This window comes from Scyliorhinus canicula, chromosome 28 (genome assembly GCF_902713615.1).
Source record: "Scyliorhinus canicula chromosome 28, sScyCan1.1, whole genome shotgun sequence".
In the NCBI taxonomy this organism is placed as follows: domain Eukaryota; kingdom Metazoa; phylum Chordata; class Chondrichthyes; order Carcharhiniformes; family Scyliorhinidae; genus Scyliorhinus; species Scyliorhinus canicula.
The window spans coordinates 8,964,585-8,980,617 of NC_052173.1; the positions used below are offsets into that span (position 1 = coordinate 8,964,585).

General features: G+C 44.5%; 1 protein-coding gene across 1 annotated transcript in view; it reads right to left on the reverse strand.

Annotated features, from left to right (window-relative positions):
• The window catches only part of LOC119958094 (R3H domain-containing protein 2), a 148,581-nt gene that overhangs the window by 21,248 nt on the left and 111,300 nt on the right, over positions 1–16,033 (reverse strand). Inside the window, exons 19-20 of the mRNA XM_038786323.1 lie at positions 15,355–15,455; positions 11,171–11,340 (exon numbers count right to left, since the gene is read on the reverse strand). Coding sequence (XP_038642251.1) covers positions 11,171–11,340; positions 15,355–15,455 — 271 coding nt within the window. The remainder of the gene's footprint in view (positions 1–11,170; positions 11,341–15,354; positions 15,456–16,033) is intronic.

Genomic DNA, 16,033 nt, shown 5'->3' on the forward strand with positions numbered 1-16,033 from the left:
GACTCAGTGCAGCCTTGCTGCGTCGTTCCCCGCTGAGGACCCGCATCTACCCGAATGGGCAGCGTGGTATTTCTCGGTACTCTGGATTGGATTTGTTTATTGTCACGTGTGCCGAGGTACAGTGAAAAGTATTTTTCTGTGAGCAGCTCAACAGATCATTCAGTACATGGGAAGAAAAGAAAATACATAATAGGGCAACACAATATATACAATGTACTACATAAGCATTGGCATTGGGTGAAGCATACAGGGTGTAGTGTTAATGAGGTCAGTCCATAAGAGGGTCATTTAGGAGTCTGGTGACATCGGGGAAGAAGCTGTTTTTGAGTCTGTTCGTGCGTGTCTCAGAATTCTGTATCTCCTGCCCGATGGAAGAAGTTGGAAGAGTGAGTAAGCGGGGTGGGAGGGGGCTTTGATTATGCTGCCCGCTTTCCCCAGGCAGCGGGAGGTGTAGATGGAGTCAATGGATGGGAGGCAGGTTCATGTGATGGACTGGGTGGCGTTCACGGCTCTCTGAAGTTCCTTGCGGTCCTGGGCCGAGCAGTTGCCATACCCAGGCTGTGATGCAGCCCGATAGGATGCTTTCTATGGTGCATCTGTAAAAGTTGGTAAGGGTTAATGTGGACATGCCGAATTTCCTTAGTTTCCTGAGGAAGTATAGGCGCTGTTGTGCTTTCTTGGTGATAGCGTCGGCGTGGGTGGACCAGGACAGATTTTTGGTGATGTGCACCCCTAGGAATTTGAAACTGCTAACCATCTCCACCTCGGCTCCGTTGATGCTGACGGGTGTGTACAGTACTTTGCTTCCTGAAGTCAATGACCAGCTCTTTAGTTTTGCTGGCATTGAGGGAGAGATTGTTGTCGCTGCAGCACTCCACTAGGTTCTCTATCTCCCTCCTGTATTCGGACTCGTCGTTATTCGAGATCCGGTCCGCTATGGTCGTATCGTCAGCAAACTTGTAGATGGAGTTGGAACCAAATTTTGCCACGCAGACTTATATGTACAGGGAGTAGAGTACGCAGCCTTGTGGGGCCCCGTATCGAGGACTATTGTGGAGGAGGTGTTGTTGTTTATTCTTACTGATTGCGGTCTGCGGGTCAGAAAGTCGAGGATCCAGTTGCAGAGTGAGGAACCCCTGGTTAAATGCGCTCGCCATGGGAATCTGCAACCATTTGGGTACATAGCGCCTGTAAACCTGTCCATTTAAGAGTGCTGTGATGGAACAGATCAAGCTGGCTGGAACCAGCTGGACCTAGGATTTATAAAGTTGATTAAAGAACATTGGCTTTTAAATAATAGACCTTGTGAACCCAGATCTTAAATGGAGCAAAGCATTACTTCAGATGAATTGGCAGTGTGTCCTTCAATGGGACTATGTGATACAAATGACTTTTGCACAGGTAGCCGAACGTTAAAGCAGAGGAATATGGACGCTTTATTACTCGGTTTCTCTCTCGACAGAAGCTCCCAGGCTTGCTGAGTTTTTACAGCATTTTCCGATTTTATTTCAGTTTTTCAGCATCTGCCGGATATTTCTTTTTATTTACCTACCATTCCAGACGGGCTTTCAAAAGAATGAGCGCATATTTCTGACAATTACCCAGTCAAAGTGTTTCGAACCATGGTTTGTTGGCCAGTACAATACTAGTTTTCACAAGCAAGTAATGTCTCTTCCTTCCCACTGGAGCAGCCATTCCCACTGGAACAGCCATTCCCACCGGAGCAGCCATTCCCACCGGAGCAGCCATTCCCACTGGAGCAGCCATTCCCACTGGAGCAGCCATTCCCACTGGAGCAGCCATATCTGTTGGTTTCCCTTCAGTAGTTGAATAATTTTGGCATTTTGTATTTCCAGCAACGCGCTCAATTTTTAGGTTGAATGGCTGTGATATTAAACTCAAGTTACTTTGACGCGGCTCACTTACATCATTTTCTGCTCTTACTTGAGCCAACCCTCCAGGACTGAGTCAGTCAGTGTTTTGTTTGGTTCAATGGAACAAAAGGCTGTACCCTGCCCGGTAACAGGTGGTGATTGGATCTTATCCCAGTGGGATGGTTCTCAGAGACCTGAAGTTTTCAGTTTGACCCCTGGATACAAAGACGAGGACATGCTTCCTCCAGAAAGGCTGCGAGTGTGGCATTCTTGCAGCTGCAGAGATCCTGAATGAATGAATAAATGAATCTGCAGGAAAATCATTACAGGCTGCAGGCAAAAGACCAGGGCTCTCTCTTTGGACACTAAGGGACAATTTAACATGGCCAATCCACCTAACCTGTACATCTTTGGACATTAAGGGACAATTTAGCATGGCCAATCCACCTAACCTGTACATCTTTGGACATTAAGGGACAATTTAACATGGCCAATCCACCTAACCTGCACATCTTTGGACACAAAGGGCAATTTATCATGGCCAATACACCTAACCTGCACATCTTTGGACTGTGGGAGGAAACCGGAGCACCCAGAGGAAACCCACGCAGACACGGGGAGAATGTGCAGACTCCGCACAGACATTGACCCAAGCCCAGGAAGCGAACCTGGGACCCTGGCGTTATGAAACAACTGTGCTAACCACTGTGCTACTGTACTTGCTGCTTATTTCATTACAGTTCTTGTTAGAAATAAGCAGTAATTGTGTTTAAACTGGTGACTGTAATTACTGGGTAGCTCAGAGCCAAAGACTTTGGGTATTTTTAGAAGACTTATTGGTTAATTCACTTGCGCTGTGACTCTGGGGGCCGGGGGGGGGGGGGGGGGGGGGGGGGGGGGGGGGGGTGGGGGGGGGCTGGAATTGACCATGCACAGACCAGGGTGTCATAACAACATCATGCATAGCTAAAGGCACTCGTGCTGGTCTACTGGTACACAATGACTTAGATTTTTTAAGTAGTTTTATGGAAGATGGTGTAATATTCTGTCCAAATCTCTTCATACCTCTCTATTGGCAAATTTCATTCCCAGGGGTTCGGTCTGAGAACTTTCAATCTCTGACTCATCGTTTGAACTGTCAAGTGTATACTCACAACTACTTTCCTACTTGGGAGTACACTCAATGCTTGACTAGCCTCCCAGACATGTACCCTTTCATCATATTTATACGACACACTTCTTGATGCTTCCTCCTGCCAGGATACTAATTATTTGGTTTACCTTATTTAGTTTCTTTTTAATTTAATAAAGTCGACTAAACCTAGATTTCAGTGGGTCACCAGGCAAAGGTAACTAGTACTAAAACTTAGTACCCCAGGTCTAAAAGGTGAGTTTCAACTGTCTTATCCATTTGGTTTTTCATTACTTGTTGGGATGTTCGCGAACTACTATGCACGCATTTGACTGTTTTCCTCGAGTTTGGCACACACCCTCTCAGACAGTCATCCCTTCTTCTTGGGCCATCATTTTCTCTCTAATCAATGTAAGTGGTCCCCATAATTCATGCCCCAAAATTAAAACAAAATCAATCAACTCATCAGGTGTGTTTTCAATGGCAATTAATACAAATGGAGTTCCCTTATCCCAGTTCACGGAATATTCGAGGCAATAGCTTGAAGCATTAGGTTTGATGGCATCTCAAGATGGTATGCAGATGATTTATCTGCTTTGTTCCCAAGGTACGCGCATTGCCTCCTGGAATACTTGTGACACAAAATTTGTCCCTGATCAGACAGAATTTCTTTGCGTAATCCATACCTGGGGAAAAACGGAATTAACTTTGACTACACCCTTCCAGAATGTTTTCTTAAGGGCATTTTCTCTGGGAATTAGCTAGGTATATTTGTGATGGTTAAAAGATACTGATCCCCTGTTTTAGTTTTGGGTAGTGTAAGCGTCGTTCCTGATGGTTCCCTTTTTTCCCCTTTATTCTTTTTGCCGTTATCATTTGATCCATGGATGCTTAATGGACATGAAATGAAAAAAAAAAAATGAAAGGAAAATCGCTTGTCACAAGTAGGCTTCAAATGAAGTTACTGTGAAAAGCCCCTAGTCGCCACATTCCGGCGCCTGTTCGGGGAGGCTGGAACGGGAATTGAACCCACGCTGCTGGCCTGCCTGGGTCTGCTTTAAAAGCCAGCGATTTAGCCCAGTGCTAAACCAGCCCCTATCATTTAAGCCAAGCAGCAGACAGAATGAGGAATTTAAAAAGTTGCAACATGGTACATGGTGCTAGTTTTCAAGCAGCAGAACTCGGATGTTAATGCACCCAAGAGATTGGGGTGGGACTTGGTTCGATTGGGTGGCTGGTGGCCAATTAATTGAGCAAAAGACGTATTCTGCCCGGTAACTGGTGGTGATTGGGTCCTACCTGAGTGGGATGATTTCTAGAGAGCCAAGGGAAGCAGAGTTGGGTCCTGGATGCTTAAGGAAGTGCCTGCTCCCCTTCTCTTCTCTCACACTCCAGAAATGCTGTCAGCTGTATTTCTGAACTTACAGAGAACCTGAATTAATGAATCTATAGTGAAAACCATTACCGACTGAAAACAAAGATCTTGAAATGAAAGCCTAATTTGAAGAACAGTGTGCTTAAAGACAACCACCTGAAACTTATTGGGCGGGATTGCCCGTCGGCAGATTCCACCGCTTCGCCGGCAGCGCACTCATACCTGTGGATTTCCCGACGCCATGGGGTGGCTACACTGGGGGGGGACTGCACGCCTCCACCCATTATTTTCACCCCACTCTTCCCCTCTGTGTTTGTCTGTCTTGTGTGTTTTTATGTATAATGAGAGCAAGAGGGTGGAGGCAAGTTAAAGTAGGGGATTAGGAATTAAATAATAGTTAACCCGTTGCAGTTTCTGCATATTTCATTGTTCTTGTTATTAAAAAGAAGTATTGGCGTTTAACTTGACAAACCTGGTGACTGTAATTATGGGCAGCCAAGGGCCAAAGGCGTTGGGAATTTTTCTAAGAATTATTGGTTAATTAAACTGTGTTGCGACTCCAGGTTAAGTGGGGCTGGAATTGACTGCACCCTAGTCCAGGGTGTTGCAACATAATTTGGGGGCTCGTCCAGGATCTTTGGAATGGTAGACAGCAACATTTTCTTCAGGTGGATGACTTATTATTGGTTAGGAAAGGATAGGAAATGGGAGAGTGAAAGAAAGGCAGGTAGACAAGGTAAGGAATGGATAACTGGGAATGTTCCGAGATCCCCTCCTCAAACCAGGAAGGAAAATACGAAGGGTGCAGGTGAGACTCAAAAGCCGAGGTGTTACCATTGTAATAAGTGGGACACATTCATTCAGCATGTTAGAAGTTGCAAGGAAGCCCCATTGAACTTGGAGTTCATAAGGAGGATTCTGAAAAGGAGCAAAAGTGAAGCATACTCCAGGGCAGACTGTAGCTTTAACTGGACTGAGGAGACCCGAGATAAACACTGCTGTGGAGGTAGGTGTGAGGAATGAGGTAGATGAGAGATAAACATGGTCTTTGTCTAAGGGGAAGATTAACCCATTTCCCTCAGCTGATGCAGCGAAACCCATAACTATCTTAAGGGACACAGAGGCTACTCAAACTCTCTTCATGGGCAAGGATTTGGTTTCCCCTCCAGAATTCAATGGAAGCTAAGGTATTAGTGAATGGGATAAGTGGAGATTATATCCCAGTTCCATTATATAAAGTACATTTAGAGTGTGATTTAGCAGCAGGTTCAGTACTTGTCGGAGTTGTTAAGGAGAGGACTTACTTCTGGGGAATTATTTGCCAGGAATGAAGGTTGTATCTTCACCCATAATTAGAGAGAGTCCAAGGGAAGTACTGCAGATAGCAAATGAGATACCAACGGGGACTTCGGATAACTCATTGGGCAGTGAATGACTCAAAGAAAGAAATGTTGAAAGGCATTAATCACATATCAAATGACAATAGTAGTGAATTTGATATGGCTGATACTGATGAACTTATCTCCGCGAGAATGATTCCTCACAGATATTTGTCGAAGATAAAATAAAGTAGAAAATCAGATCCTGAGAACTCCAAGACTGAAGGTGACCCTAAGAAAGAGTCCGAATCGAATAGTAATAACAATGATGAAGATTCAGACGAGAGTTCTGAATCAGGTTTGGGTTCTGATTATGATGTTACAACACCCTGGGTGAGGGCACGGTCAATTCCAGCCCCACACACCCTGGAGCCCCAACGCAAGTGAATTAGCCAATAATTAGGATGAAGTTTGTGGTATATTCAGCTCCAATGACTTACAGGTGTTTTGTTAGCAAAACACAAAAGAGCTGGTTCTTATTTACAACAAGAGAAGAGTTAAACATATAATGGTGATAATAGAACGGTCTGCTAATTAATTACTCCCCTAACACCGTCCCACTCTCCATCCACATTCACACAAGACAGACACCAGACGCACAGTGGGGAAGGATCAAAATAATGGGGGTTAAATGGGATGAGGGATAGCTTGATCTTGGTTTCGGACAATGCTCAGCACAACATCGAGGGCCGAAGGGCCTGTTCTGTGCTGTACTGTTCTATGAGAGATGAGACGCTTTGCTGCTGAGGTAGCAGCCTTTGTGGGCGGTGATCTTCTCAAAACGCGAGATGTTGAAAACCATCGGTGGGTTTGGATCTTCTAGTATCTGCCTAGATACCGCAGGCTGCAGGAATTCTACTGGACTGTCATCTTCATGTTTACAGGCCTCCAGCAGATTCAGGTGCGTGGGAGAGAGAGGGGGCAGAGAGGGGTGGGGAGAGGGGGAGAGAGAGAGTAAGAGAGGGGGGAGAGAGAGAGCGAGAGAGATCTGGTCTTCAGGGCCTTTTAGGATTCTCAGGAGATATATCAGACTGGGCTTTTCCCATCGTTTCGAACAGAGGATCAAACTTTCACAGGCCTGTCTACTTCTTGCAGTCTTTCAATCTGAAGTTACCTTCACAGGCCTGGCTGGGGTGTGTTTTAAAATCGCCAGCCTTAGCTGATAGCGACATTGTTTAAATCAGCTCCCGCTGGTGTCGAGATCTACGGAAATCAAAACTGGAACCTGCTGTATTTTCCAGAAACCTTCCAGAAGCTTCTGAAGGATTCCACCAATCACAATCGAGAATCGAACAAGCCCCAGAATTCCAGAAGTGTCGATTGGCAGCCGACCAAGTCCATCAAAATCACATCAGGGGACCCTGTCACACAGCACACTGTACGAGGGGGAATCCCTTGGGACAGTTCAACTAGCAGCTTGCAGCGGGGGTGGTTTCAAAAGTCTGTAGTTTAAAAGCACCCACAAGAACCGGACAAGGATTTAAAAGAGGTTCCTCATAGTGCAGAAATGATGAACAACTGCAACCAAATAGACCTGTCACTAACTTATCTTGAACAGATGGCAAGTAGTTCTTCCAAAGCTGGGAAATACGACAGCAAATCGAAGAAAGTGCTTTTGCAAACAGAATTTGTTCCAGCCTCTTGCAGTAAACCTATTGCCATTCACTGCAGGCGCAAATATTTCCCAGAGCATACCTATTTTGAAATGGACACAGTAGCATGGCGCCAGCTAGTCAGGATGAGGACAGCAATAACTGTAAAGTGACACCAAGCAAATGGCTGATTAACCCACATCCTTTGCAAGGTCCACGGTGCCTCTTCAAGGTAAAGGGAGCAAATTGCAAAGGAGGTGAAATAATTAGTGATCAATTCCTTTTGAAAATTAAGAGGAAGGTGGATGGAGAACATGTGGTGATTCTGCAAACACATCAGTGATAAAAAAACAGAAAGCTCATAGCACCAACAATGTGCTGTCCTCTCATTCTGAAATTTGGAAAGCACAAATTGCATAAGTCCGTATTACTAAATGGAGATAAGAGCTGTGATTCCGAAGAGGAGGTAAAAGCTATAAAACAAAGAACACTGCATATAAAGCCAACCAACTTTGCAAAGAATGAACGCTTCCAAACCTGGGTCCCTGCTCTCTCCTGGACTAAGCAAAACTGATTCAAATTGGGGTCTGCCTTCCTTCTTCTAGAATCTTCTGGAACTGCCTACTGCAATCAAATCAGCGTAGTGTACAGATGCAGTGTAATGTGGATAAATGCGAGGTTATGAGGGGGGAATGTGCAACGAGACCTAGGTGTCCTCGTACACCAGTCACTGAAGGTAAGCATGCAGGTACAGCAGGCAGTAAAGAAGGCTAATGGTATGCTGGCCTTCATTGCGAGAGGTTTCGAGTATAGAAGCAGGGATGTGTTGCTGTAATTATACAGGGGCCTTGGTGAGGCGACACCTGGAGTATTGTGCGCAGTTTTGATCTCCTCATGCGAAGAAAGATGGTCTTGCTCTCGAGGGAGTGGAGCGAAGGTTTACCAGACTGATTCCAGGGATGGCAGGACTGACGTACAAGGAGAGATTGAAACATTTAGGATTGTTCTCGCTGGAGTTCAGAAGAATGAGAATCTCCTAGAAACCTACAAAATCCGAACAGGACTGGACAGGGTAGATGTAGGAAGGATGTTCCCGATGGTGGGGGTGTCCAGAACCAGAGGTCACAGTCTGAGAATACGGGGTAGGCCATGTAGGCCAGAGATGAGGAGAAATTTGTGGGCAGTTTTGTTTGGCAGCACGGTAGCATTGTGGACAGCACAATTGCTTCACAGCTCCAGGGTCCCAGGTTTGATTCCGGCTTGGGTCACTGTCTGTGCGGAGTCTGCACATCCTCCCCGTGTGTGCGTGGGTTTCCTCCGAGTGCTCCGGTTTCCTCCCACAGTCCAAAGATGTGCAGGTTAGGTGGATTGGCCATGATAAATTGCCCTTAGTGTCCAAAATTGCCCTTAGTGTTGGGTGGGGTTACTGGGTTATGGGGATAGGGTGGAGGTGTTGACCTTGGGTAGGGTGCTCTTTCTAAGAGCCGGTGCAGACTCGATGGGCCGAATGGCCTCCTGCTGCACTGTAAATTCTATGATGATAGATAATCTATTCTATTTGTTCACCCAGAGAATGGTGAGCCTGTGGAATTTGTTATCACAGGAAGTAGTTGAGGCCAAAAAGAAGCTATTAGATATAGCACTTCAGGCGAAGGGGATCAAATGATATGGCGGAAAGCGGAATTAGGTTATCGAGTTGGATGCTCAGCCATGATCACAATGAATGACAGAGCAGGCTCGTTGGTCCATATGGCCTCCTCCTGCTCCTATTTTCTATATTTCTAAAATGGAAGATTTTTTACGATACAAGAGTCAACAAAGTAAATACTAAATACTATCTGTCCTATGTGATAACATCCAGAATTAATGCAAGGTAAAAGTAAATGCAGGTTGGTGGTTGAACATAGACTATACATTTCACTTTCAATGGCAGATACAGCTAAGACAGATCTTACAAATTGGTTCAGTAGTCCATTCAGATTTTAGTGATCACAGTGAGTCAGAAAGTCCTTCAAACTCTGCCTTTCTTAGGAAGAATTTTAGTTCCTCGCCTTCTCGAGTGATCCCTAACCGACAGCAGTGAATAACCTACTAGAGTTCCACGGGTACAGTCTTCATCACAAATGGCATGCCTGCACAACCTACTCAACTCAGTCCAGATAGGACAGATCCACCAATGGTATCGTCCACGACCAGAAACAGCGGCTGCCACAGATTTTCTGTGCTTATTCTCAGCTTCTGGATCTGTCTTCTTCAGCTTGTCCGTTGTCCTCCAGTGGATTCAACAACCGCCACTGCACAGCTTGGACCGATCTGCGTCCGTTTATACCTTTCAACAAGGTTTCACTTTCAATTTCTCAGCTTGTTTTTGATTTTCTTAGAAACTGGAAAGCTCAATTTCATTCCTGTGTTTACCTTTTCTGCTTCCTTTTCAGTTCTGCTTCTGTTTTGAGATAGGGACTGCCTCAAAGCATACAAATTCAATTGTCACACCCTGACAATCAAAAAATGAAAAGATTTATTTGCGCCGTTTGCAATTATGTGGAATCGCTTATGCTAAGTCAAGCCCAAAGTTGGGCATCAGGGGGAGGAACTACTGGACAAGGGCAAACAGAATTTAGTCTCCATCTTAAAGCCATTATACAGTATTCTGTCCTTAGTTTTATATTTCTATTATAAATTTCTGTGTACAACTTTATGATGGAAACTGCATTATGAAAACTGATCACACTCTGGTTATACCATCGCAACAATAGCAGAAAAAAGATTGCGGCTGAGATTTTCCAGCTATTCCAACTGGTGGTATCACCTGGTCTCACTGAGCAGGCTCCCCAGTGGCCGAGGGTGTGAACAATGGGAAATCCCGTTGACAGAGCCTGGAACGGAAAATCCCACTGATGGCCAATGATGGGCCCCCTGAACCTGTACAACATTCGTCTTTCCACTACAGAGTCGGCAATGGCTAGTTTTCTCCATTGTTAGCAAGCTGTTAAATGCTATCACCGTGACTTCCAAACATACACGTCTGGAAATGAGCATTCATTGCAAAGAGAATAGACATTCTCCCATTTTTTTTAAGAACTGAAATTTCACCCCGTGACTATCGATTAAAAAATGGAACTTTGTCTTCGAAATTGGAAGCAAATCCAGTGCAAATCTGGTAAACCAGAGTCAACTGATAATGTCTTACATGAATTTATTGTTGCAACCTAAACAGAAAACTTTTGAAATACTTTTCTAATCTTCCCCCATTTCTTTTGCCCAATTCTCACCCATCCCATTTCGAAGTGGAAACAACTTTTGAAAATCTGGGTTCTTAACTAGTTGATTAGTTTCAGTTTAATGTGTCTCTTAAGCCAGTCAAAAGTCCAGAATGGAAAGACTGGCATAATCATTTTCAGAGTATATGAAGATTTGGCTTCTGCCCAATGGATATACTCATCAGTAAGCACATCCAAGACCTCCCAGTGCCTGACCAAGAATCTGAACTGCTGTTAGAGATATTTAAAACTGAATTTATCAATTCAAGATATTGTTGCAATCACTATAAACATAAGGTACATGCTGCAGTTGACATGGAGCTGCAAGAAGTAGTCGCATAAAGGATGCTGGAATCGGAAACAGAAACAGAAAATACTGGACAATCTCAGCAGGTCTGACAGCCTCTGTGGAGAGGGGAGGGAGCTAATGTTTCGAGTGTGGACGACTCTTTGTCAAAGAGCCATCCAGACACGAAACGATAGCTCCCTTCTCTCTCCACAGATGCAGTCAGACTTGTGAAGAACCACAAGCAGACAGTTAAAGATGAGCAGGTTTACCTGCGTGGGGTTTTCGGGGTTGTAAAGCTCAGTAGGTTTCTGCCCTCGCTGCTCCAGGCTATAGTATTTACACTGGTTCCACTGCGGTAACAAGGGAGGTTGAGGGGGCTGAGGGCCATTGGGTACACTCAGCTGCATGAGCACAACTCCATGACTGGGTGCTGGCACACCTGAGGTGGGAGAGGAATAAAAGCGGAATCAAACTCCATAGAAAGTTAGAAAAGCAACTTCAAGGCAATAGGTAGTAACTCACTTCTAACCACATTTCACTTTGACAACCTTTATTTAAAACATACTCACCTCTCGAAGAAGGATCAGGCAGTACTTGCTGTTGCAAAATACCATCATAAAGGGTTCGGTCACAGCACAGTTTAGATATTGAGTCATTTTATTAGCACCCGTGAACAGGTCATATCTGCATACATTTTTGAAACCTAGTCACATTCTTTGCCCTCCCCCAAGTCAATAATATGATCGACTGAGGGAATAAGACTAAAATTAAAAACTTCAACATTGGACTTCTGCGAATGGAGATTTGCTTTGATTTTAATAGTTGATTTCTAAAATTGACTTACATTTTTGCAAACTTTCAATCACAATTTCTTTTCAAACGGTTAAACACTGCAACAAGGCTGAATATGAAACCTGTGCTGCGGGATTCTCCGACAGCGCACTCACGCCCGTGGGTTTCCAGACGACGTGGGGTGGCCACAATGGGAAACCCCATTAGCCGCGCAGGAAATCGGGCCTGGCGGGACGGAGAATCCCACCCGGGAGATTCGATTTAACACTGGTTAAATTCTGTTTGCCAAGCTCAGTGAAAAGGTACCAGCTTTTATAGCGCTGGCACAACCAGACACTTTTGCAACTGTTTCGTGTGGTGTTTTTTGGGCGATTGGTCTGGTTTGAGAACAAAAAGTTGTTCGAAAGGTGCAGAAGGCGATCAGGTGACATACAGGACGTAAGCAACTCAAAGATTGTTGGAACGCAAGTCTCTTCTCTGTTGTAATAGGGGGAACGCAAGATCATACATCAATGTTGGTCAAGTTAGTCAAAAAAATCAAGTTGTTGCTGGAAGAGTTACGGCAGGTCAGGATCTCATTTGAGCCCTTGGTAAATAAGAGCTACTGCTCAATTAAACCAGACATTCTGCTTTCAATTTTGACCTGGTTGGCGAGTTCAGGATGCTTTGAATGCAATGCGACAATCTTTCACCACAACTATTGCAGATTCTTGCATTCAAAAGTAGCAAATAAAATGAAGACAGCGGGCATGGCTTGGCTGGAGCAGGGCACCTCCTGCATGCCCAGTTGGGCAAACTCTTTGTGTATGTTTAGGCTTTGTCCACAGTTTCTGAAGTGTGCGCAGAATGATGGTCCAATGAGGGCGACAGGGCATCTGGGACCTTGGCGAACAATGGAATAATGAACAGAAGAAGAATTGAGAAGGGAGGGTGAATTAGAATGGGTGAATTAAATGTCAAATCAGGTACAGAAAGAGAAATAAAGTGAGGGAAAGAAAGTTTGGATTAAGAGAGAGGAATAAATAGGGAAAATATATAAAATATGACATTTTTAAAATCTAAAACCATCTCGCAACCTGAAGGAACAAGACTCTACACCTATAAGGGCAGCACGGTAGCATTGTGGATAGCACAATTGCTTCACAGCTCCAGGGTCCCAGGTTCGATTCCGGCTTGGGTCACTGTCTGTGCGGAGTCTGCACATCCTCCCCGTGTGTGCGTGGGTTTCCTCCGGGTGCTCCGGTTTCCTCCCACAGTCCAAAGATGTGCAGGTTAGGTGGATTGGCCATGATAAATTGCCCTTAGTGTCCAAAATTGCCCTTAGTGTTGGGTGGGGTGACTGGGTTATGGGGATAGGGTGGAGGTGTTAACCTTGGGTAGAGTGCTCTTTCCAGGAGCCGGTGCAGACTTGATGGGCCGAATGGCCTCCTTCTGCACTGTAAATTCTATATATAATTGCTTACTGCCTGGACAAGACAGGCTGACTGGCAGCCATGAGCAATTATCACATCGTTAAAAGGGTATCGATGCCAAAGATTACCAGACTTTCCGTGGCAGGTTCGACAGGAAATTCGTGTACCAATGCAGCAACTTCCTGCAAATCACGGAGAGGTTAAGCACAAGATGCCACTTCACTTGTGGATTCACAATTCACAGCCTTTCTCGCGGCAGGTTGCTGGCAGATTTGCGCACTAATAACAACAGTGTGTGAGTCACTTTACTGAACAGAATCTGTCTCGGAATGAATTTGGTGCTGGCTTCAGGTAAAGTCCAGCCAAAATTTAACGTGAATTTAAGATTGCAATCATTCCAAGCTATATCACAATTCCGCGACTGATCCCGGAGTCCGTGCATCTCTGGCTCATCTTTGGGGTTTTTTTTGATGGCGTACATCCTTCAGCAGCTAATTAAATGGTTGCAGGTGCTGATGCCAATGATTTATGCGTTCACATGGTAGTACCACAGAGACTTGCAACCTAGGTCACAGAAATACTTTTAACAGCGCTCAACTCAAGAGAGTGACAACAGATGACTTTAATAGCTCACTGCCCAACATCAGCTGTTTTTGTGAACTCCCGAGTGATTGGTGACCTCCCGTTTATCAATAAGGCAGCTCCAATTACAGAAGTACCTCAGTTCTAAGGCTACTGGATCACTTCATTTTCTGAGGTAATATTTTACACTGCAATAAGGAACATTCACCTTTTTAAAGAAAACACAAAGCAATTCATTACAATGAAGGCAGATAATATTCCTCCCTCTCATTCCCTCCAGTTTCTCCGCCTCCATTATTGCCGGTACGGTTCTGCTGCATATTTCATGGTCACACGGAGCATAAGGGGTGGGCATGGCCTGGCTTATGAACTTCTCCACAACCATAACGGCTGCTAGGTTGTGACGGAACGCCATCCTCAGCAAACCACTCCTGCTGCCAGAAGTCAGGTTAGTCCAACAGGTAGACCCTGTTCTTTCAAAGCTGTAACAGCCTGGATAAAGAGGGGACGCTTCACAATACCACAGGACAACTTCAGGGGTCCAACTCACTCTTTTGAAGACTCAGTCAGCTTTGAAACATTCCTGTTAAACCATATTCTTCCCCCAATTTAGTGCAGCGCCTCTCAGTTCCACCCAAAAGTGTGCCGTTTTGTTTATGAAGTTTTATTTTTTTCCTGTCAACTACGTTTAATTGTGCCCTCGAGTTCAGAATACAGCCCAACAAACCAACCACAGCATTGCAAAACTATTGGTGCGCTACCTCACAAAACTGATCTCGGGAGCTTTATTTTGCCTGCATGCTTCAATATAAATGTTCCTCTCTGTGGGAGCAACTAAGCTGGCTTCAGTGCAAGCCATTTATTGGCATGGTTTGACGTTCGGGATGTAAACAGTTAGATCAGCGCACACAGAATTGGCACAGAGTTTCTCTTCCACAGCTATCTTGGGCAGAGCAAAACTCTGATGCGCAAGTTGTACCGCACAGATGGTAGCTGAAGTCTGATATTTACGGTGAGGTGGAAAGGCGGAAGCAAGGTCTGGGAAACAAGAGGCCCCACTAAACTTAACAACAGAATTTCGACCATTATTACGCTTCGTTTCCTGCTCAGTGGCTATCGTAGCAGACAGGGTTTAATACTGAAAGTTTAGGTTTTTACTCCAGGGATGTGCAAGGTGTTTGGTTTTCTGGGAACATACTTCTGCTCATTTTTTTTAATCACCAGATTTTTATCATCTGCTAAACGATCTGTTTGCATGGTAACAACAGAAAGTATAGCTTAAAACACAACTGAACAACAGAACCACACCTATCTCCATTATAATTCCCCAGACTACTAGATGACTCCGTACTGGCATTTCAGGGAGAAAACTCTTCTAACATTGGCCATTCCGACTCATTCGGACATCACAAATGCAGTTGTCCCTGGCTTTGAATTATTCAGAAATGCAGTTTCTGCAACCAAATTCCTAGCAGAGAAATCTCCCATTGTTATAAATCGTGCTGTTTCGGCAAATCTGCTCAACATAAAGACCAACGGAGAAATTAAGAGCATACACATGTTTTTATACAGCTGCCCTGTCAGAATGCGAGTACTGAAAGCTGCTGATGCTTTGCCAAGTTGATGTGTGCTAATCTGAACATGTGCGAGAGTAAATTTGCACTAACCTGGATATTGTTGCTGCATTTGCGCTGGGTTACAAGGAGAGGGAGACTGAGGCATCTGGTACTGCTCTGGACCAGGCGGCTGAAGGAATCCAACCGATTGGCTGAAAAAGTTTTGCCCAGTTTAGTTTTATACACAGCAGCTATCACACAGATCAACTCACACAAATCTATCTATAAGATTAAAAGTCTTGCATCTAGCGCGTGTGCGCAGTGTCACACCTGAAAGTGTGTCCTCCAAGGAGTCACACCTTAAAAGTGTCACACCTCAGGCACGTCCAACGGGGCAGAAAAGTAACTCGCAGCTAACTCATGTAACTATTTATCTTTAAGTTACTAAAATATAATTGAATAAATATGAACAAAAGAAATGCCCCAGTGAGGAGCAAGTAACCAGCAGAAAACCCAGCAATCAAATTCCTCAGTTTTTTTTTCCAATGCTGTTTTATTTTATTTACAAAGTGTATGCCACAAAAACAACCAAATAAATCACTCAAATGATTTCTTCACGCTGGTTTTTGGCTACCTTTTTCATTCTTCACGAAGGCCTCTTGATATAGCTAGCAACAACATCTATGGAATAGCACAAAGAAATTGCAACATTTTGGAATTTAAAAAAATCACTAAACTTACCCATCAAAGGAGTTACCTAATGTTAGAAAAAGGTGCGCAAAAACATTTC